General features: G+C 54.0%; 5 protein-coding genes across 5 annotated transcripts, besides 3 other annotated features; 4 read left to right on the top strand and 1 right to left on the bottom strand.

Annotated features, from left to right (window-relative positions):
* Positions 1–2,342: 2,342 nt before the first annotated feature.
* Positions 2,343–3,526: a repeat region.
* Positions 3,527–5,364: 1,838 nt separating this feature from the next.
* On the bottom strand, positions 5,365–6,219 carry LPMP_051200 (surface antigen like protein; the record flags this gene model as incomplete). The annotated part of the gene is made up of 1 exon (XM_010705581.1): positions 5,365–6,219. One exon carries the CDS (start codon positions 6,217–6,219, stop codon positions 5,365–5,367), a length of 855 nt encoding a protein of 284 aa, XP_010703883.1.
* Positions 6,220–6,526: 307 nt separating this feature from the next.
* Positions 6,527–6,922: a repeat region.
* A 1,486-nt stretch (positions 6,923–8,408) lies between these two features.
* LPMP_051190 (protein phosphatase type 1 regulator-like protein) lies at positions 8,409–9,665 on the top strand (the record flags this gene model as incomplete). Its single annotated transcript, XM_010705580.1, has 1 exon — positions 8,409–9,665. The coding sequence occupies one exon, from the start codon at positions 8,409–8,411 to the stop codon at positions 9,663–9,665; it is 1,257 nt and encodes a 418-aa protein (XP_010703882.1).
* Positions 9,666–9,711: 46 nt separating this feature from the next.
* Positions 9,712–10,075: a repeat region.
* Positions 10,076–10,613: 538 nt separating this feature from the next.
* LPMP_051180 (prefoldin subunit, putative) lies at positions 10,614–11,027 on the top strand (the record flags this gene model as incomplete). Its single annotated transcript, XM_010705579.1, has 1 exon — positions 10,614–11,027. One exon carries the CDS (start codon positions 10,614–10,616, stop codon positions 11,025–11,027), a length of 414 nt encoding a protein of 137 aa, XP_010703881.1.
* A 450-nt stretch (positions 11,028–11,477) lies between these two features.
* On the top strand, positions 11,478–17,438 carry LPMP_051170 (hypothetical protein; the record flags this gene model as incomplete). The annotated part of the gene is made up of 1 exon (XM_010705578.1): positions 11,478–17,438. The coding sequence occupies one exon, from the start codon at positions 11,478–11,480 to the stop codon at positions 17,436–17,438; it is 5,961 nt and encodes a 1,986-aa protein (XP_010703880.1).
* Positions 17,439–19,069: 1,631 nt separating this feature from the next.
* LPMP_051160 (hypothetical protein) lies at positions 19,070–20,638 on the top strand (the record flags this gene model as incomplete). Its single annotated transcript, XM_010705577.1, has 1 exon — positions 19,070–20,638. One exon carries the CDS (start codon positions 19,070–19,072, stop codon positions 20,636–20,638), a length of 1,569 nt encoding a protein of 522 aa, XP_010703879.1.
* Positions 20,639–20,770: the final 132 nt, after the last annotated feature.

The raw sequence follows: 20,770 nt of genomic DNA, 5'->3' as shown, positions 1-20,770 counted from the left end.
TCATCAGAGAGCAGGGCGAATGCGCCGGTACAAAGGCAGAGAACGAGAGGGAGCAGAGTGGCGCGAGAATACTTGGAAAAGAAGATCGCACGTAGAGGATTTTACCTGCGCTATACTGGTGAGTCGCTGCGGGCGTGGTCATGTGAAGTTAGTCAAAGACTAGCGGGGAACCTCTTGGAGAAAGATGAAGAGGCAAGAGGGCAAAGGCATCCGACGAGCCAAGAGGCGATGGCGCCATGCATTGGCCTCGTTTTCCGATGCGCACTTGTAAGCGTGCAAGTAGCTGTGGGGGAGAGAAAAGGTAAAGTGGAGATGTGTGATCGATCAGGGAAGACGGGTGGAGGAGAGGCAGAAGATCACGTTTGGGACGTGCGAAGGGTAAGGTGCGCAAGGAGCCAGGGGACAGAGTACACGTGTCCCTGCACCCTCATGTGTGTTTTGCTGTCTCTTTCCGGCTCTTTCTCTGATCAGGTGTGCTATTTTTCTGCGCGTGTTTCGCTGGCGTCCCTCTTGTCTGGTATTTACACATTGGCCGACGCGCTCAAGTCCTCCCAGCTGCCACCGACCTCTTTTGCCACTTGCTTCCACAACACACACACACGGGTCTGCACTGTGATACTTCAACCCTTCGTAGAGAACACGCCGCGTCGAAGAGAGCGCGCGAAGGGGGTGGGTAAGGAGAAGTAATCAACAGAAGGGGAGGGAGGACACGTGTGTCTGTGCGTTTGGAGAGAACCTATATTGTGCACCTATGCGATCATGAAGGAGAAAGGGAAGGAGGAGGGTGAGTCTGGACCGAGGGAGAGAGAGTTGGTCATCTCATAATTGATGAATGCGCTCCCCCCCCCCTCCTGTCGCCCTCTTCTTTTTCTCCTCTCCTCTCTGCTACGTCATTCCACCATCCTTCCCCTCTGAAGTTTCCCCTTCTCTTCTCACCCGTACGTCTCGCTACTCGTTCCCTCCATCAAAACAGCAGCACCGTCATCGTCATATCGAACTCCTCCTGCCGCCTTCGCTTTCAGCCCTTCGTTTCGCTTTCCCCAGGAGCTTATTGTTCTCGATATGTTTTTTTCGGCTAGCGGCCCTGCCCAGTGCAGGTGTGTGTGTGTGTGTGTGTGTGTGTGTGTGTAGAGAGAGAGGCAAAATGCGCCCAGTCCGTGGTGATGCAGCAGTGTCTCGTCGCTGTTGTTGATCGAGGCTGTTTTCTCTTTTCATATTCTTTCCTGCGCTGGTATTCCGTACTGCCACACGGCACCACATCGCCAGCCGTCACTCTTTCCTCTTTCTTGCCCGCTTGCCTCCGCATTTATGATCGTGCGCTCCTCGATTGGCTTTCTAATTTTGCTGTTGTTTGGTCTGCCTATCCCTTCTGCATGTGCGCTCCTCTTTGTCGGTGACGGCAGTGGCGGTGCCTTGCCATCACCCTCTCCTTCGCCCTTGTCGCATGGATAGCGATGGGAGGCGGAGAGGGGAGGAGGAACAACAACAGTAGCAAGGCTTGAGAACAAGGAGAGGAAAGACGGATGACGAGAGGGAGGGGTGACGCCAGCACACACCAGCATAGAGAGATGCACACACTCAGGCAACCCGCATGATGTGCGCGGGAGTCGAAACAAACAAAAAAGAGCCAAAAAGGGAATAAATTAAAAGGCAAGAAAAGCGCACAGGTGGACGGTAAGCAACAAAAAGCCCCACTCCTGGTCGCACACCCAAGCGTACAGGGAGGTAGCGAAGGGAAGAGAGACTCGCGAAAACTGTGAAAGGCAGAGGGAAAGAGAGAGAGAGAGAAGCCGAGGAGAGGAGAAAGGCAAACTACAGACTGAGAGAAATCAAATGGTGTGTCTTGACACAAAGACACGCACACACGCACACGAGGCCACAACGCACGTTACAGAAATGACCCAAGAGAAAGCAAAACGAAAGAGAGAGAGAGAGAGAGGCACATAAAGTAGGAGGGTAGAAAAAGAGAACACGAATGCTCCTTGTGTGTATGGTGAGGTGTCGCAAGACGTCTCGAGTATCTCTTTCGCGCCGCAGAAGAGAAGGAAAGCCCTAAATACAATACATAGAAGTGGCCCCACAAGCACGACTCGGTGTCCCAAAATGGACGTCCACACCAAATACACACGCACGGAAGTTTAGCACACGACACAGGAGGCTGCCAAAATGCCTCCAGTGCATTCCGCTAGAAAAGGGGGGAGAAACAGGGATTCAAAGGATGCTGACACACGCACAGAGTTCGAGCAAGCGATCTCACTGAAGAGATGAGGTGGAGGAGGGAAAAAGAGCTGAGGGCAAAGGACACGTCAAAGGAAACACTCAACAAGAGCAAGAGAGATTTTTATTTCTGCTCCTCAGTGTATCAATTGCACCGTGAACAAGCCAACAGGCATACGCATACAACCACAGCTCACCTACCTCTGTGGCACCACTGCTGAATCCTAGTCGTCTAGGATGAATATTCCTGCCGTCAAATCGGGATATGCGTCCAACAGACTATTCTCACCCTTCCTCGCCCCTTCTTCCCATACGTGCTGCGCGATCAGCGCCAGACTCGGGTGGACAGCATGCCTTGATCCATGCGAGCCGCGTTCAGTGCCCTGCTTGAGGGCTGAAGATGTGACGTCGGTTGTGCAGGTAGGAGGGGGCAGTGCAAGCGCACGCTCGATTAGTTCAAGGAGGAAGTTGGCCAACTGCAGGTCAGGACTCTCTAAGACCCGGTGCTCTGCCCGTATGACATGCATCGTCCTCCGTCGCTTCAAGACACTGCATTCCATAGTATGGTGTTGTGACTCATCGCATCAGAGTCTGGAGGGTGCAATTGTGTGATTCAGGGTGTTCTAGTCATGCTTCCGGCATCTGTGCCTCATCAGCCTACCCGGTTGGATAGGGGGGATGCCGCACGTTTCGCGCGCATGTTCCTTGGAGCTAGCTGGTATAGATCTTTTCGCACCCTTTCCATCCATCACTTTGGCTCTTCCAATCTCTGTATGCTTTGTTTGGGTGTGACACAGCATGCCAGCTATGGTTCACAGCGCATTCGCACGGTGCTCACACTTTTGGCTTCTGGAACTTGCCTCACGATGAAGCAGTTATCTGAGAAATTCGCTGTCTTCATCTCCCATTTCCATCGATTCCAGGGGAGCGTGTCTAGATGGCTCGCTCGCATGGATAACGACAGGCGGAACGCTGCTATTTGTCTGTGGCAGAAGCGGCATTTCGCCCTCTTCTGAACCAGTACACCTTTGACAGGAGTGAGGGTGCCAGGCGGAAGGGGCACGTGGATAAGTATGTGCCTGCGCGCAAAAAGTTCCCAGTCTGTCGTTCTGAAGTGCATGGAGAGCAGCGATAGATATCTGGGGGGAAAGCCCATGTAGCGCAAGGAGAATGTGCGTAACCAGACAAAGGCGTGCAGAACCATAATGCGGAATGCGGTGTGCTTTGAGCGTCAAGGAATTCGTGAATCTCACGTCGCATGTTGGGCACCACACTGGATCGGTCTCCCTCATAGCAACAACAAGCGAGGGCAGAATCTCTGACGAGGCTAGGGGCACTACAATGGTAATACAGCAAGAACTAAAGAAAAAAGACACAATAACGAAAAAAGGAGTGAGAACATGTCGATTCAGACACCTGCATGTACGCGTAAAGCAAATGGAAGCGCGCTAAAAGGCACGAAAGGACTGTATACACATGGAAACGCTCAGCAAAGAAAATCTGCTTCTTTCTGCTCCTTTCCTCCGATACGGGCGCTACTCCACCTCAGCATTGCCGTAGAAAGGAAACTAGCAAGCGGAGAAGAACCGGAGAAAAATAGTAATCAGGAATGATTGAAGCATCGAGCATAACAGAAATAAGGAGGGGGGAAGGGAGAAATATTTAATCACATGGGAGGTTGAAAATACAGACAATGGTAAGAAAAATGAGGAAAAACGAAGAGGGGGAGCGAAAGAAAAGAGGAGGGAGGTGATAACGATGGAAAGAGACAAAATAAATAAATAAATATATAAATATATGAACGAATGAATAAATAAATATATATATCAATAAATGAACGAATGAATGAATAAATAAATATATAAATATATATGGCGAGAAAAAAAGTGAAATCAGATCCATACCATTTGCTCTTTTCCTTTCCTTCATTCACCCAGGCCAGCCTTAGCCCTCAAAAAAAATAATGGTATCTTCGTAGCTGCAATTATATTCTTGCGCTCATTTTGCCTCGTAACTTCCATGATACCCTCCATCCTGGAGACTGAAAAGGTGAGTGGGTTCGTCATACCAAACGCGCTTAAAGTAGCTCGACTTTTGTTTGCTGCTTTATAGCTTTCCGTCCACCAAGCACCTAATGAAAACAAAGGAACAAAGGCGAAAGTGTAGACGGATATGGTTTTATGAGGACAGGCATGCAAAATTGATGAAGGTGGTAAATCGCCGTAAGACACATACACAGTCGGAAAAAAGATGTAAATCTACCGATATATTGAGAAGGAAAGACGAAAGGAGGAAAAGGAAGCGAAAGTAGGAGAAAAGCGAAAAGAAAAGCCCTAGTTCACAAAAGACAGCGAATGCGAAAGAAGAAAATATAAATTATACTTTTCGTTTTTTTTTTTCAAAGCGCTTAACTGCCTACATTGGTCTGTTGCACTTACTTCGTTTTTCACGGCTTGAAAAAATGCTATCGCAAAAATTAGTAAAAACAAAGCTTACAAAACTAAACTCGAAAAGAAAGGTCACAAAACATGAGCGAAAAGTTTGGATGGAAGCATCGCAGACAATAACCCTCCAATCGCATAGAAAAGGAGGTATAGAAGAAATTCACAGACAATGAAAAGCGTGCAGCTAGAATACAACCAAGATGTGATTTTATTTTATTTCTTCCTCTCACTTTTTTCCTCTCACCTTCTTCTTCATCTTTACTTTTCTGTTTTGATTTTTTTCATATTTTGCCGTTTCACTTAGTCACAGTACATGGCATTTGTGCGTGTTTGTTTGCTTATTTCAGTTTTGATGTATACACATAAAGTTAAACAACGTAGAGGCACACATCATGCGCAGCGACAGTGGAGACGAATACAGTGCGCAATAACTTTAAGAGTATCTCGCACTTTCTGCACTCATTTGCCCAACTGTACCATGTATGTCAACGCACTCTTCCTTCTTGTATAGACAACAAAAGTGACGCTGAGAAAGAGAAAAATTTTTGACGTATGACTAATTTCTTAAAAGTAAAATGTAACTGCAGAAATATCCTTTTTGTGGGGAAAGGGTGAAAAAATGTATAACTCAAACCATACAAAATTCACAGCACAACGCAAAAGGTATCAAGCTGTGTTCAGTCACATAACCCGCCTCCTGTCCTTAGAATACCAAAGAAATGACAGCGACAACCATAATAATCATAGTCATGCTCATCGTGATCATTTGCGCGCCGTTGGCAGTGGGTGGGGCAGGGCAATACGACAGGGAAGCGGAGTTGCAAGAGCGAAAGCAGCCGGAAGCCGTGCCAGGATCCATAGCCTTGGCAGCAGCCACCAGGTTCGGTTTGGACTCCCACGATTTAGGCATACACCCGCAGAGCTTGTTGCCAGTGATGTCCAGAGACATGGAAGCGGGGAAAGTGGACCAGGAGGAGGCAAACGGGCCGCGCATGTTGTTATTTGCAAATGTGGCCTGTGTAAGCATCGGCAAGCCAGAAGCATTCCAGTTGGGAAGACCGTAACAGAAGTATGCGTTTGCGAAATTGATAGATACCAGGTTGGGGAGGTTGCCGAGACTATCAGGAATTCGGCCACTCATTCGAGTCCTGCTGAAATCCAGGCTAGTAAGGCGGGTGATGCGCGCCCACGATGCAGGGATGGTACCGGTAAAGCGAGTCTTACCGCTGACAGAGACACTGGTGATCTGAAGCTGACTACCGTCGATGGAGTGGCTCACCTCCGGTAGGGTACCGATGAAGTTGAAGCCAGCAGATGTCACGGCATCCAGACGGATGTTGATGGAGTTGGTGGCTGAGACGCACTCGATACCAGAGCGAGAGCAAATGTTCGGGTTCATCCAAATGATCTGCAGGTTTGGAATAGCGTCAACCCACATATTCAGCCATGCTCGAGTGGCCTCATTGACAATAATGGAGTCTGCACAGCTTGGCGCAGCTACGACAAGGAGAAGAGTTACGACAGCCACCCCAATAATGGACAACAGTGAGAAGCCCATTGTTAGGTAAAAATGGAGTGAAGTTGTCAAGCGATGGAAAACGGCACGAACTGCGCAGTAGAATGTGAAAGGACTGACAGTACAATAAGTTCAGATTCAAAAACAAAAATAAAAATAGAGTAGTTGACGTGCTTTTGAATGGGTGTACGTATGCAGTAAATAATTGGCTGAGCAAGCACAGTTGATAGGCCGGAGAGAAGAGAAAGGCGTGGAGAAAGTGGAAAGTTGGCATCACAAGGTGAATCGGCGTGGCTGTTAAGTTCGAAACAAACCATTCTCCATTCCCTTTTCACTCAGCCCAGTAACCCCCGAATGACCAGGGGGACATCTCAACGCATGGCATCTCAGGGTCCAGCACTCCCCCCCCCCTCCCGCACACACTGCGTGGGGAGCCCAGGCAGCCCCTTCCCCTGCTACCATCGGAAGCAGCCCAGCGGTGACAGAGCCCAGTGCCTCCAGCGCGGGGGTCAGAGTGACTCATCGCCACTGGTGTCGGCGACGAGGCTGTGGATAGCGTCGCGTCGGTGCGCCCTGCAGCTGTGGCAACGCTTGCGCCACTCATGCGACAAGCAGAGTGTCCGCACGACTCGCACCTATCTCGCCCGGCGCCCTCGCTGCCCACTGCTTGGGAGCCCGAGACACCCCAAGGGAGGCGCCATGTGGGGACCTGCGGGGCGGGGGTGGCTAGAGTGTGTGGCGGGGGCCGAAGCACCTGCCTGGCGCCGCTTCATAGCACGCGGCAGGTCGTGAAGAGCGGACTGTGGCCCATGTTGCGTTACAGATTGGACGGGATGGAACAAAAAATGTCTCGAGGCAAACCTTTCTTTGAACTTTCAGCTGAACTGTTCCAAAAGCGTGAAGCTTTTAGCTTTGGATATCAGCATCAGCCTTCACATCACGTTGATTCTCTAAATCAGCCAAGTGCAGAAGAGCCTGCATGTTGTTAAATGCAGTGAACAACTAAATGTTGCCCAACTTATAACGTAAGCTGCTATCCAGCCAGCAAGTAGTGGTCACTGAAAGAGGGCTAGTTTTGTCCACGCAAAAGTGACGAACATGAACTGTGCACTATTACCAGCTTTTGTTAGAAAGTGCAAGCCCAACGCTAATCTAGAAATCGCAAAACTATCCAACAAAGTAAAAAAGGATCTGTACTATCAGGTGCTGATGTACAGAGGATATGAAAAAGATAACAACTTCAAAATATCGGGGATGTTTTTTGAAAGACCAAGCGCACTTCTCACACATAAGGGTGAGATGCTTTCAATCAAATACCAAGGCAATAAACCTCTGTACATAATACAACAAGATAAAGGGGTTTTTCAAAGCTTGGTCATCGATTTCTCAAGACTGGCCTGCAGAAAAGGAAAGCATAGCCTTGCTTGATAGTTTGAAAAACCTGCATTACAGAAGATACGTTGCATGCTTATCATTGAGCAGCTCTCCACTATAGTTGATGAAAGGGAAAGATGCGTCTGAGCAGTGTTGCCCGTGTAATGTGCGAAGTTGTGCTTGCTAAAACAAAGGGGACTAATGTCCAATATTCAATCTGAATGCATGACAGCGTATAGAGACAAATACAACTGCCTGATGAATAACCATGTTTAAATAGGACACAGCGGACCGCAAGGCCCTCTTCCAACTGAAGCAGCGGTTGGAGTTTGTTGACTTGATACCACTGGGTTGCGAGAAAGTAAAGGGGGTTGACGAAGATCTTTTGAGGCACACACTCTCTGTAAAAAAAAAAACACCGAACTTCAATTCCCCACCACGCTGCTGAGTACATGGGAGCATTTTCCTCCCTCTCCTCCTTTTCCAGTTTGTCCAAAAAAAAAAGGCGCTTCCTTGTCGAGCAAATGTTCGCTTGAGTGTGAACAAAGCACCTTTGCAGGCTAGAGAGTTTTCTCTACCGGTATCGGTGGCCAACCCTGCTGTGTCACAATAGTGGCTAACGGCGGGCCTATACTAAAAGTCAAAAATGGAGCAGACTGATTGTAGATGCTAGCGGAAGTGTTTTTCAGGGCAGATGTGGCGTTTCTTCTGCTTTGAAAGTCCAGCATCACGGGTGCCTTTTTTACACAGTACCCCAATCATTGCTTCAGAAAAAATGTAGTTCTCCTGTACGTTCCTTCTCCGTTGCTTCGGCAGCGTCACTTGTTCCATAACTAACACTCTGTTTTTTTTTCTTAATGTTTCCCTTAGTTTTCGTCTCAATTCATCAGCACTTCCGTACTCACCCACAGCCTCCTAGACTCATGTTCGCCAATCTGGACGAGGAGAAGAAGGCGCGATTGAGAGAAAGAATTCTTCAAGCCGCTGCCGCGCCTCCCCCAGCCCCTGTACCAGCAAAGTCTAACAGCGACAGTGACGATGAACAAGAAGTGCCACTGCAGCACAACGAGAGCATGAAGCACGCATCGGAGCAACTAACAATTAATGCTAAAAGCACCGAGGTGGAAATTGCCAATATTCGACTCTTCACTCTCGACGAGCTCGACCTTAATCAGCTCACCGAGTGTAAGATTCTCTCTCTGCGCAAAAACCTCATTCATGAGCTCTCTGCTTTTCCGCAGCACTTGGCCGGGCGGCTTACTGAACTAGATCTGTTTGACAACAAGATCAGGAAGGTGCGGGACTTTTTCGACTCAGCAATGGTACCAGACCCCGAAAGTGGATCTCTTTTGAAGCAGTCGGTTCCACAAGCATTCTACTCTCTCACCAAGCTTGATTTGAGTTACAATCAGCTACGCAGAATAACGGGCTTAGGTTCGTTAGGCTCGACACTTAAGGAGCTCTATCTGGTTGAAAACAAAATCAAAGTGATCGAAGGGCTCGACAGCTTCGTTCATCTGGAGCTTCTCGAACTCGGTGGCAACCGCATTCGTGAAATTGGATCTGGGTTGGCTAACCTGCGGTCCTTACAGAGTCTGTGGCTCGGCAAAAACAAGATCCATAGTATTGGTGACTCCCTCCACAGCCTTCGCGAGCTGCAGAAACTTAGCCTTCAGGCAAATCGGTTGACCTCCATTACAGAAGAAGCATTCAAGGAAGGCTGCAACCCACATCTCGTGGAGCTTTATCTGTCAGAAAACGGCATTAGCACCATCGAGAACCTGCCCCTGCACTCCCTTCACCTGCTGGATCTCAGCTTCAATCCCATAGCTACAATCAACGAAACTGTCATAAACCCCATCAATATGCCTGAACTGGAAGAGTTTTGGTTGACTGACGGAAACATCAACGACTGGGGAGAGGTCAAAAAGTTCTGCGGGTTTGCTAATACACTCCGCACCATTTACGTGGAGCGCAACCCTATCGAGCAAGATAAGCGCTATCGGGATAAGGTTTATATGAACCTGCCATTTGTGACCCAGATTGACTCGTGGCCAGTTCTCAACAAAAACAACCTGGAGGCCGATCGCTTGATTCAACGAAGAGCATCGTAGAGGAGTGCACTTTTTTGTTGCTCGTTTGTTTTTGCATCGCCTATTCCTCTGATGGCCAGGGGGACATCTCAACGCATGGCATCTCAGGGTCCAGCACCCCCACTCTGCGTGGGGAGCCCAGGCAGCCCCTTCCCCTGCTACCATCGGAAGCAGCCCAGCGGTGACAGGGCCCAGTGCCTCCAGCGCGGGGGTCAGAGTGACTCATCGCCACTGGTGTCGGCGACGAGGCTGTGGATAGCGTCGCGTCGGTGCGCCCTGCAGCTGTGGCAACGCTTGCGCCACTCATGCGACAAGCAGAGTGTCCGCACGACTCGCACCTATCTCGCCCGGCGCCCTCGCTGCCCACTGCTTGGGAGCCCGAGACACCCCAAGGGAGGCGCCATGTGGGGACCTGCGGGGCGGGGGTGGCTAGAGTGTGTAGCAGGCGTCAGGCAACCGTAGAAGGGGGAGTTTCAGCTCGCGTGTTGTGCGGCAGAAGAATAGGCGCGTTGAAGAAGGTGTACTTGGAAGACTTGCGTTGTTGATCTCATTGAAACAAGTTTATTCTGGTAACTCTTAATACAATGAAGCCCAGTATACAGATAGTCCAGCAACAAAAAAAACACGTGTAGCGGAGAGGTGTACAAATCGCTGTCAGATATTCATACGGTTTGAGGCACATACCTGGGCCACAGGTGATTGTATTAAGGCCCGCGCTGCCTTGGTCTGGTTTGTATCCGTGTAGGCTCAAGCTCTTCTGTGCAATGTCTGTAGCTGATATATCGTATCCTCGGCACAGATGGATTTGTCAACAACATGGGCTACCAAGCAACACCTTGGTACTGCAGCTTCTTGATTTCTCTCACCACTTCTTACTTCTGTTGGCGACGCAGATTCTTTATCACTCACTTAGCCACGCACCACCTATTTCCCTTATTCTGCTCTACTCACTGAAGAATCGCTGTAGCCATGCAACAGGTACACCCAGATATCAAGAAGCTTAACGACCTTCTGAGACCAATTCTGAAGGAGCTTCAGGAGTTGGGCGACAAGAAGGGCAAGCTCATCGAGGCCCGGCGCCAGCTTGGCGGGCAAAAGAATGAGAATGAGCTAGTGCGTGATGAAATGAACAAGCTGGAGCCCGATGCGACAGTTTACAAGCTTATCGGCCCTGCTCTTGTTCCGCAGGACCAGAGCGATGCCAAGACAGTCATCAGCAATCGCCTGGACTACATCAACGGTGAAATCAAGAGGAGTGACAGTAGCATCGCTGAAATTGATCGAAAGGAGGCGGAGCTGCAGAAGAAGGCACAAGAGCTGTACCGCAGGATGCAGGAACGGCAGATGCAGCTTATTGAGCAACAGCAGCAGCAGCAGCACTAGCAGCATTGCTTGGCGATCATAACTGACTCACAAAACGCCTCTTGGTTCATGACGTCATAGATTTCAACCTTCGCCCTTTTCTTGGGTATTAAGCTCTGTAAGGTAAAATCAAGGCAATCAAAGCATCCTTGTGTGTGTGTGTGGATAGGTGTGTCAGCTCTTAGCTTATTGTGCTACTCAGAGCAATAGTAACGATAGGCGAACAAACGAATTTTGTGTCGCTCGTCTTCAGCTGCATCTCGTCAGGATGAATGAGCTGTGCTGAGAGCACCACATTGATTGGGCAGATCCTGGTTTTTTCTTCGAGGAGTACTGTGAATCCACCCCCCCCAATCCAATCCAATCATGCATCTGCAATACACGTCTGCTGTACTACTTCTACCCTTACCAATTTTTCTGCATCTTCCTTGCTGCCAAACTCCTTCTGGCGCCCCCCCCCCCAGATCGAGGATGAACAAAAAGCAAATGTGGGCCAACGCCCACTCGCAGCTGTGGACGTCGCCAGTTGCGCGCTCGGCTGGGTCGAGGACCCAATCAGAGGCATCCAGCATTGCGTCACCAAATAGAGATAGATCGCTTCTAGACGCCGATGTGCGCGACCAACTGCTGGGCAGTGTACATCTCCAAGAATCGAGTCATAATGCCTATCAGCCAAATGATAAAACGCTTGTTCAAGTTTCTGACATCCTTGAGAGCTACGGCGCAATCGCGTGCGATGCCGACATTCCAGCTGTTCTGCTGGAAGTTGTGAAGGAACTGGAGCACGCAAAGCGGGAGAATAACTTCAAAGATCTGCTCCTGCGAGAGTATAGTGATGCTGCGCGGCGCCGCTTCAGTCTCTACGGCGAAGAATCGCCACCGTCCATCGCCCAAGTCTCGGCAAGGTTACGGGAAGGCACATCAGCCCGCCCTGTGGTCACTCCGAGTCCTGCTTGGCTGGAGGAGCCGCTGAACGAACTGCGGCACACTATTCGTGACGTCATGCAAGCCTGCTTTGAGAAGAACTTGGACCTTTCGCCCCCGATGCTGCTGCCGGAGGCAAGAAGGACGAAAGAAAATGTGTCGCAGCTTCTTCATGCCAGCTGTGATGCGCTCTCGCAGCTCGCTAAGGAATACGCTACTGCAAAGACCACTTCTATGAAAAAGATGGAGAGCACCACTGTCGAGACGCAGAGCTTCCGTCAACTCACACCCTCGTCCACGCTCGCTGAGCTGAAGGCCCAACGGGAGCTGACGGAAAGCGCAGCAGAGGAAGGTGGGACTTCTGCCATGGGCAACTCGCACACCGTAGGGAGCACGTTGCAGTCCATCATTGATATAATCCCAGCCTCGCTGCAGATCCACTTTAACTTGCAAGTGCCAGAGGCACCCGTGTTGACGCGATGCAGCAACCTCACCAAGCTGATACGTTTCCTTCTCTCTGAGTACCTATCGATGGAACGCTACATGGAAGTGGTCGAGGCGGAGCGGCAGAGGTTGGCGGAGGTGTTTTGTCTTTCTTCGTCGCCCCAAGCCGACGTCAGCGACGCCAACGGCGACCTACAACTGGATGAAGCCTTGTCCCGCTCACTTCAGTCTCTGCAAAGGACCGTCACCTCCGTCGTATCATTCCCGCACCACATCTCAGAGGAAGAGATTGCGCTGCGTCACTCCTCGACACAGGCCGTGGAAGAACTAGCGCAGCTTCTCGTCGATGCGCGGCGGGGCGGCAGCGTGTCTGGCAGCTGTGTGCCGCACAGCATCGCGACCGTGCGGGTGGAGCCGCCAACGCGAAACCTGCTGGAGATGGTTGAGCTAGTCAAGTCGCGTTTTGCCACCGTTTTGGGCCAGCAGCAACGAAAGGAATTGGCTGGGGCGCAGGGTCGCGTGGGACTCGCCCACATGGAGGAGTCAATGACGAAGCATGGAAAACAAGTTGTACAGCTGCTCCGAGACCTCTGTGTTCCGCAGGAAGACGCCGCGGCAGACAGCGAGGCGTCAGAGCAGCTGCTGAGTGAAGTGATGGGCAACGCTGATCTGGAGCGTAACCTCACCCCTGCAAAGCTGGATCACTTCTTAAGCGATGTGGTGGAGCGGCTGCGCGTGGTGAAGACCAAGTATCAGCGGGCGTTGCAGGGTGCTGCCGCCGGCAAAGCGCGCGCGGAAGCGGCGTCGCAGAAGAGTACGGGGCTGCAGAGGCGACTACAAAAGGTGGCTGCCGCGGTGGAACGTATTGGCAGAGACGGTCTCGGTCTCAGCTTCCCCACCACCACAGCAGCGAGTGGTACAGTGTCTGCCGGCGAAGCGAACGACACAGGAAAAGGATGCGATGAGGCAGAGGGGGGCGGCCGTGGCGACGGCATCAGTGCACTCCGCCGCCTCAATCTGCGGCCCGCCCTGGAGCCTGCGACCGCCGCCAAGGTCTCTTCCGCGACGACCACCAAAGACAGCACGGCGAATGAGGCTAATATACTTGGTGCAGCTGTAACGGAGCATAACGTGTTAGAGGCACTGCAGCTCGTTGCATCCCGCATAGGGGTGAGCGGAGAGGTGCGTGACTGGGCGGCGGCACAAGAAGAGCTGGCGCAGCTGCGCGCTGGCGAGGAGCGATGGAAGGCGGACACTGTGGCGTTCCACGAGGTCATGGCAATGCTAATGCAGCGACTTGCGAAAAACGGTCAAATGGTGAAGCAGACCCTGTTCCTCATGGGCACAGATGAATCAGCTAAAGATGAGCTAGTGGAGGAGGTACTGCGACGCGGCGGCGAGGAACGGATGGATGACCTCTCTGCGGAAGCGACTGAGTACGTGGAGCGCACCCTAGCAGAGCTCTTGCAGAAGTACAACCGATGGGCCCAGCGGTTGCAGCAGACGACTGAGGACCACCTCTACACACAGAGGAAGATTGTGAAATACTTTGCCGCAGTGTGCCGCTTCTTCGCCTCACCGCAGAGCCGCGCAGCAGCAGCAGCAGCCCTGCCAGAGGACACACCAGAAGACAACCTGTACGACATCGACTCGTGCCTCATGCGAGCGGCTGACGTCATCCTCCCCGCCCTCGACGCCGCCATTCAAGCCGCCGCGCAGGACCAACGCCCCACACCCGCCACGGCAACACTCGGGACGCCAGCCACGTTGCCTCCTCTGGCGCCTTCTTTCGGAGACACGGTCACGAGCGGCGCAACATCGCAACAAGAGACGCTGGTCCAACTCGCTCGCGATTCCACTGCCGCGGCGACTGGTGGCGTTCTTCCGTACGACCACCGCATCGCACGACTGTACGAGACGGTGGCACGTCTCTACACTGCCGTCACGTCGCTGCTACAGGTGCACTACCTGAGCATCCCCTCCGCGTCGCGGCGGCGCAGCTCGGGCGAGACGGAGCTGGTATTTGACGGAGATGCCCAGAATGACGGATTTGTCGACATCGACCTCGACCGTCTCATCCGCGTGTCGCAGCAGCGGAGTGCAGCAGCCGGCGCATCCACGGCCGCCGTTCGCAGGGACGGCGACGAACGGGAGCAATTCAGTAGGGAGGAGGGACGCGGAGGCAACTCGACAGAGAAGACACCAGCGCCGTCGCCGACGCGCACTATTGCCGCGAACAACGACGTGATACTCCGCGTCGCCTACCAAAATATGGAAGTAGTGCAGGACACCCTGAAGCGTTTCAGCGCCAACCACAAGATGGCCGCCATTGTGCTTCAGAAGGACGTTGACGCCATGCAGCAGCTGCTGGCGGACATGTTAGAGAAGTACAGCGAGGTGGACATGGAAGGCGCGTTTGGGCAGAGTCGTGACACCCTTCATGAGCTCTACGTGACGCTGCGTGACCGCGGGCAGCGGCAGAAGGGCTGCTATTTTTTCAACCGCGTCGGCGGCGAGGGAAGCTGCACGTGGGTGACAGCGCTGGAACAGCTGGCGGACGGCTTCCGTGGTGTGGTAGACCGGCTGGTGCAGCGCACCACCCTCGCAGTGGAGTACCGCCGTCTGGCAGATGAAGTAGTGGATGTGTGCGTCGCATACATGAACTGGGCAGAGCACCGCACCCTGCCAGCATCTCATGCCCTGTCCCCCGAGTTGCTGGCGCTCTGTGTGCGGAACGATAGCGAGGGAACCACGAAGCCGGATGTCGTGACGGCGAAGAGCGGTCAGATCAGGTGCCTTGGCGACGATGTTGAAGCGTCCACAAAGCCTGCTTCAGGAGGCACGATAAGGATCAATGCCACTGCCACAACGGTCGCCGAAGCAGCAGCCCATCGGCCTCCGAAGCCGAGTCGAACGCCCCCTCTCACCCCACGCGCTTCGAACAGGGAGCAGCAGGAGCGTCAGCAGCAGCAAGCTGGTCAAGAAGAAGGTGCCGCTGCTCCCACTGCGGCAAGCACTGCCAAGGCAAAGGTATATTCCTTCACGAGCGACGGCGCGGTCCTGAAGGTGATGGCGCACATGTTCCAACTCGCCCAGCTGGTTGTTGATTCGTCGCCCGCCACGGACAACAAAACTGGTGATGTGGCCTCCTCCGACACGGATGCCACGGTTCAGCAACTCACGGAAGAGATGCAGCGCCTCCGCAAGGCAGTCGCGATTGCCGAGCACCACGTTGGCAAGTTAACCAACGCCAAGCATGCCGTGGAGCTCGAGCGCGACCAGGCGCAGTCGGAGGCGGCGGTAGCACGTGCGGAGCTGCGCCGTTGGAAACGCCAACAGTGTCAGCAACACGAGCAGCAGCAGGGTGAACAATGCCCTTCCATAGAGAACCGCGCATCGGTGCACTCTCCACCCCGATCACCGGGAGAAGCTGCATCGACGTGTCAGCTGGGCAAGGCTGCCGAGACTGCTGAAGGTGTCGGTACTGTCCTAGACGAAGCCACAGTAAAGAAAGTTATGGAGTACATGCGTGTATTGAGTGAGGAGCTGCAGACGGCGAAGCGACAAGTCAGTGGCAGTAGCGTAAGAGCTCACGAGTTTGTGCGTTCGTCGGGCAAAACATCAGCCTCACTGACGACGAACGACGTGCTGTCAAAGAACTACACCGATGTAGGGCAGGAAGAGGAAGACAGCGAAGGCAACGAGGACGCTCCCTACGGCGCCTCCCACTCCCACCATCATCACCGCACCTACGCGAAGTTGGCGAAACAGCTGCGGCACCATTACAACACCACGGCTACCACGCCGATGGTCGTAATCGACCCCCAGACGTACTCGTACAGCAGCAGTCAGCGGCGGTATGGCTGCGGACGCGATGGCAGCAGCGAGTTATCGAATGTGCAGAGCCGCTACAGCCCTATAAAGTACAGAGGCCCGGCGTACGACGCATGTGACCGTTACTACACGAGGGAGCTGACACAGAGGCCCATCGAAGAAGGCGAGTCCGCGGAGCTACGGTGGTGCTACAGCGGCATCGATGCGCGCTACCCAGCGATACCAACTACACAGGGCCTCCCTGGGTCGGCGTCGGCCCTCACCTCGCAGCATCATCTGCCTCGAGAACCGCCCCTAGACGCAGCTCCACCGTCGGTCCGCAACTTGGACGTCTATCATCTCGGTAGTAGCAGGAATAGTGCGGCTGCAGCCCCTCAACGCCGCTACCCGCGGCGTTTGCTAAGCCGCGACGAACCGCTTCTCTCACGCGGGCCTGCGGCAGCGTCCGCAAATCTCGCTTCTCCGCATGCGCACCATATTCCGCAACGTGTGGCCCCAGTAGCAGCGGCAGCAGCGTCATCTCATCCCCCATCCCTGCTACCCGCCACCCCTGGCACCCGTCAGCGCTCCTCAGTCAACGCCCTCTTCGCCGCACCCATGGCGACACGCGGTCATCCTCACAGGAGCCACTGCGCTAACAACGACAATCGCACGCGCTGTGCTGACATGCATGAAGCCGGAGGCGCCGATGAAGACGAAGAGGTCTTCTACGACGCCGATAAGCCGCGTGCGCAGACCAGGCGCCGGTGGTCGACGCCGTCGTGGACGGCGGCGCAGCCGCATCGTCGGCCTTCCGCAGCGCGAGTGAGTTCAGGTGCTTCACGCTTTGCCTCTTCAGCTTTGCTATCACCTGCCACTGCGGAACTCTCCACCACTCGGGATCGCCTCGGCAGCCCTCACAAACAGAGCGCGCAGGCGTCAAATTTATCTCAGCAGCACTGTCCCGTCGTTCGTGGTGGCTGCGGCCAGCCTTCTGGGGATATGGGTGAAAGCCTTGTAGCCGCGGTGCGGCAGATTGGTGCCGCCACGAAATTCTCGACATCGACACCGACACGTCGAGGTGCACAGGCAGGCAGCGGACCGGACGCCTCGCATGAAATCTCTGCCAGCGTACCGCCAGGCTCAGAAAAGCAACGGATGAGCCGCAACACCAATCTGCGTGCTGCGGCGCTGCGGCGCCTCGCGGAAGTCGTCTCGCAGACGGTGGTGCCATCCACTCGTCGGGGGTGATTCTGACCACCCGCGTGCCAAGGAAGACCCGAGGGAAGGGAAGCGGTGGCGAAGAAGGCTGGCGTGTGTATGCAAATATGTGAGTACCTACCATGGCCTCCGTGGATTGTGATGAGGAGCGGGTGAGTACATCAGGGGGGAAGAGAGGTTGGAGAGTGAGCACTGCTGCTGGCGTTGCGGTCGCTGCTGTCATCCTCCTTAGAGTAGATCAGATAAGAATGGTGGTAGTCCTTTGTGTAAAGGCGTATTGGAGAGTGTGAGTCAGTCGCTTCCTCGCCTCTCTCTCTGTACGTACGTGTGTGCACGTTCTTTGTTTTCTCCTTTCTTTCCCTCATTCATCCTGCTTCCTCCTCAGAGCAATGTTGAAATTACCTCTACCCGCTGCTGAGTCGCCCGTTTCTTCTCCGCTTGCTACGGTTACCTCGCTGCATGTGTCCCATGTGTCTATGGTGATGCTTTATTCGCTGCCTTCCCCACCTCCCTCCCTCCCCCCTTCATCTCTTTCCCTCTCGCACGCTCTCCCCTCGCTACTCGCATCTAAACACGGTATAAATGCACGTATACATGTGCCTATGCGCAAAGTGTGCGTGTGTGTGGGGGGGGGGGGGAGGGTGCGTGTGGTGGGGGGGGGAGGGGGGGGTATCTTTCCGTGAAGGTGTGGTGCCTCTGCATACTTGCCCTGTATCATTCGCTGTTCTTTGGTGTATTGTGGTTGGGGCGTTGGCTTTGCTCTTTGTCGACACCACCACCACCACCCACCACCACCTGTGTGCTCCTCATACCTGCCACCTCCCTCTCTCCATGCGTTTGCACGTTGACGTGGATGGGTACACGTCAACGGAGCGAGAGCGAGGGGTGGAGAAGCAAGATGCGATGTAGATACGCTTGTTTGGCGTATGAATTAGAGCAACGTCTACCTTCCTCCCCCCTCCCAAACTGCATTGCTTCCTTACATAAGTTGCTCCCCCCCCTCTCGGATTGTCGTTGGACTGTGTGGGCACGCGCCTTCCCTTCTGAAGAGACTCGATTTCCGCCTCCCATCCCCAGACAACAGCAGGCACAAAGACCTCACTGGAAGGCTATGAAACCGAGGCGCACAGACACACCAGGTATGCACCTATGCGTGTGTGGGTGTAACGTGGCGAATGAGCGCCCTTTGGCTCGGATGGTGGGGAAGAGTGGGGGCCTGTTACCTTCTGCTACCTCTTCTCCTCTTTCCGCAGCATCCTGCTATTACCGTTGGCCACCACGACCACCACCCTCTGTCCATCTCTGCCCATTTTTCCCGTCACTCCCTTTCTCGCTCACCCCTCCCCACTATACCCCCTCTTTCCCCTCTCTCTCTCTCTCTGTGCGTGTGTGCGCTGTCCTTCATTCGCGAAAGCGGCGCGACGTGGCATCCACGTGGTGTTTTCTATCGAAGGACGCGCATTTTGTATTGGGTGTGTCACATCACTGTGTTCGCGTACACTCGCCTTTTCCTCCCTCTCTGCTGCTGCTGCTGCTGCTGCTGCTGCCGTTGCTTGCTGGGATGCGTTCTACTAAAAACTCAGCGCTCCTCTACCACACAGAGACTCCCACCACCACCACCACCACCTCCTCCGCAGCTGCTCCTCTTTTCCTTCTTGCAGATGCGTCGATCAGCGCTGCGTGGCGCGGCGCGCGGAAACGAGAGTGGCGCAATTTACCGTCGCTACCGTAACGCCGGTCTGTGCGCCGTGCCGTCCCTCACTTCATCCGTGCAAGGTGATGTGAGCACCTCTGTTGTCACTTCGTCATCTCTGTCGTGCTCGCCTCGTCGCTCGGTGTGCTATCCCACCTCCCTACACATGTCGGCACGTCACCGTCTAACCAACGCCAGCATTCTCTCCAACATTAAGAGCATGGCAAATGAAAAGGATGACTTGACGAGTAAGCTGGTGTACCTGCGGCGGCGACAGGAGGACGCCATTGCGTTCGCAGTAAAGGAAAAAGAGATGCTGGCGGAGAAAGCGAAGCGGCAACTGGCCCTGGAGGAGGAGAAGCGCAAGGTGGAGGCGCACATAGAGGCGCTCATCGTCGAGGCGGCACAGATCGGCGGCCCGGCGGCGGCACAGCGGGTGCGAGATGCGATCGCGAAGGACAAGAACCGCTACGTCCGCTCCGTCGACGCCTTTGGCGACAAAACGGTCCGGCTGCAGCACACCTTCGCCGGCCTGGCAGACAACCGCATCATCCACTGGTGGGAGTACGCGTACTGGAACTACATGCGCTACTTCTTTACTCAGGAACTCCTCATCGCCAAGGATCGCTTCGGTAACAAATTCACCGTGACGTGGCAATTCCTAAAGGGGCGTGAGGAGCAGCGCCGCATGTACCGGAAGGACTCCAATAAGAAGCATCAGCCGTACGGCGCGCTCACAACGGATGAACGGCTGTGGGAGCGGTGGATGCGTGGCCACCGCGGCGACCCGCCAAGCGTAGCCGAGGAGGAACATCTCCGCGACTACAAGAAGCAGTTCTTTGGTGCAATGGTGCTGGAGGACGAGGAGGTCGAGGACGCGCTGATGAGGCTGATGGCACACATGAACCGCGCCTCGCAGACCTTCCAAGAGCTGGACGACGACCAAGTGTACGGCGACGCCCATCGCACCGCGAAGCCGCTACGGGAGACGGAGCGCAAGCCCGGCGAAGAGATGGCGGCCCGTCAGAAGCGGCAGGGTGCGACGTGGACCCTCGGATTCGCCCGTGGCGACCTCTTCTACAACGAGGAAGAGACGCAGGTGATGCGGACAGAGATGGGTCACCTCTTCCGTAATATGGAGTGGCAAGCGCTGGAGTACAGGCGGCAGGTGCGCAGGAACAAGCAGCAGCCACCGCACGGCAAGCCGCCGGAGGGGACGACGGACCCGAACACGCCAGATGGGGACCCGATGAATCACTACTGGGAGCGCACTGACTTGGGCATTCCTTACCACGACGCCGTGCCCGACCTCACGACGCCGGAGTTGGAGCGTATGCGCATCGAGTCGGACCAATTAGAGGACGAACGGCTCGCGATCCGGAAAGAATTGGGGCTCACAGACCTCGGCGACATCCGCGAAGGGCGCGAGCCCATCAAACGTGGTCATGCCCCATTTCAGCCGCCGCCAGTGTCTCAGCGGTGGAAGCCAAAGTGCTGGGAGGAGTCGTGGGGCACTGGGAGCGGAATGAAGTACTGAAACCCGTCCTATGCATACATATGGATGGATACACATCTATCGATCTATATTAGATGGGTGGATGTGGCCTGGGTAGGTGTGGTTGTATAGGCATCTCTTATAGCTGCGTGGGTGGATGTGGAGAATGTGGAG

This window comes from Leishmania panamensis, assembly GCF_000755165.1.
Source record: "Leishmania panamensis strain MHOM/PA/94/PSC-1 chromosome 5 sequence".
NCBI lineage: Eukaryota > Euglenozoa > Kinetoplastea > Trypanosomatida > Trypanosomatidae > Leishmania > Leishmania panamensis.
Note: the sequence above shows the minus strand (reverse complement) of the source record. Positions and strands in the feature narration are given on the sequence as shown.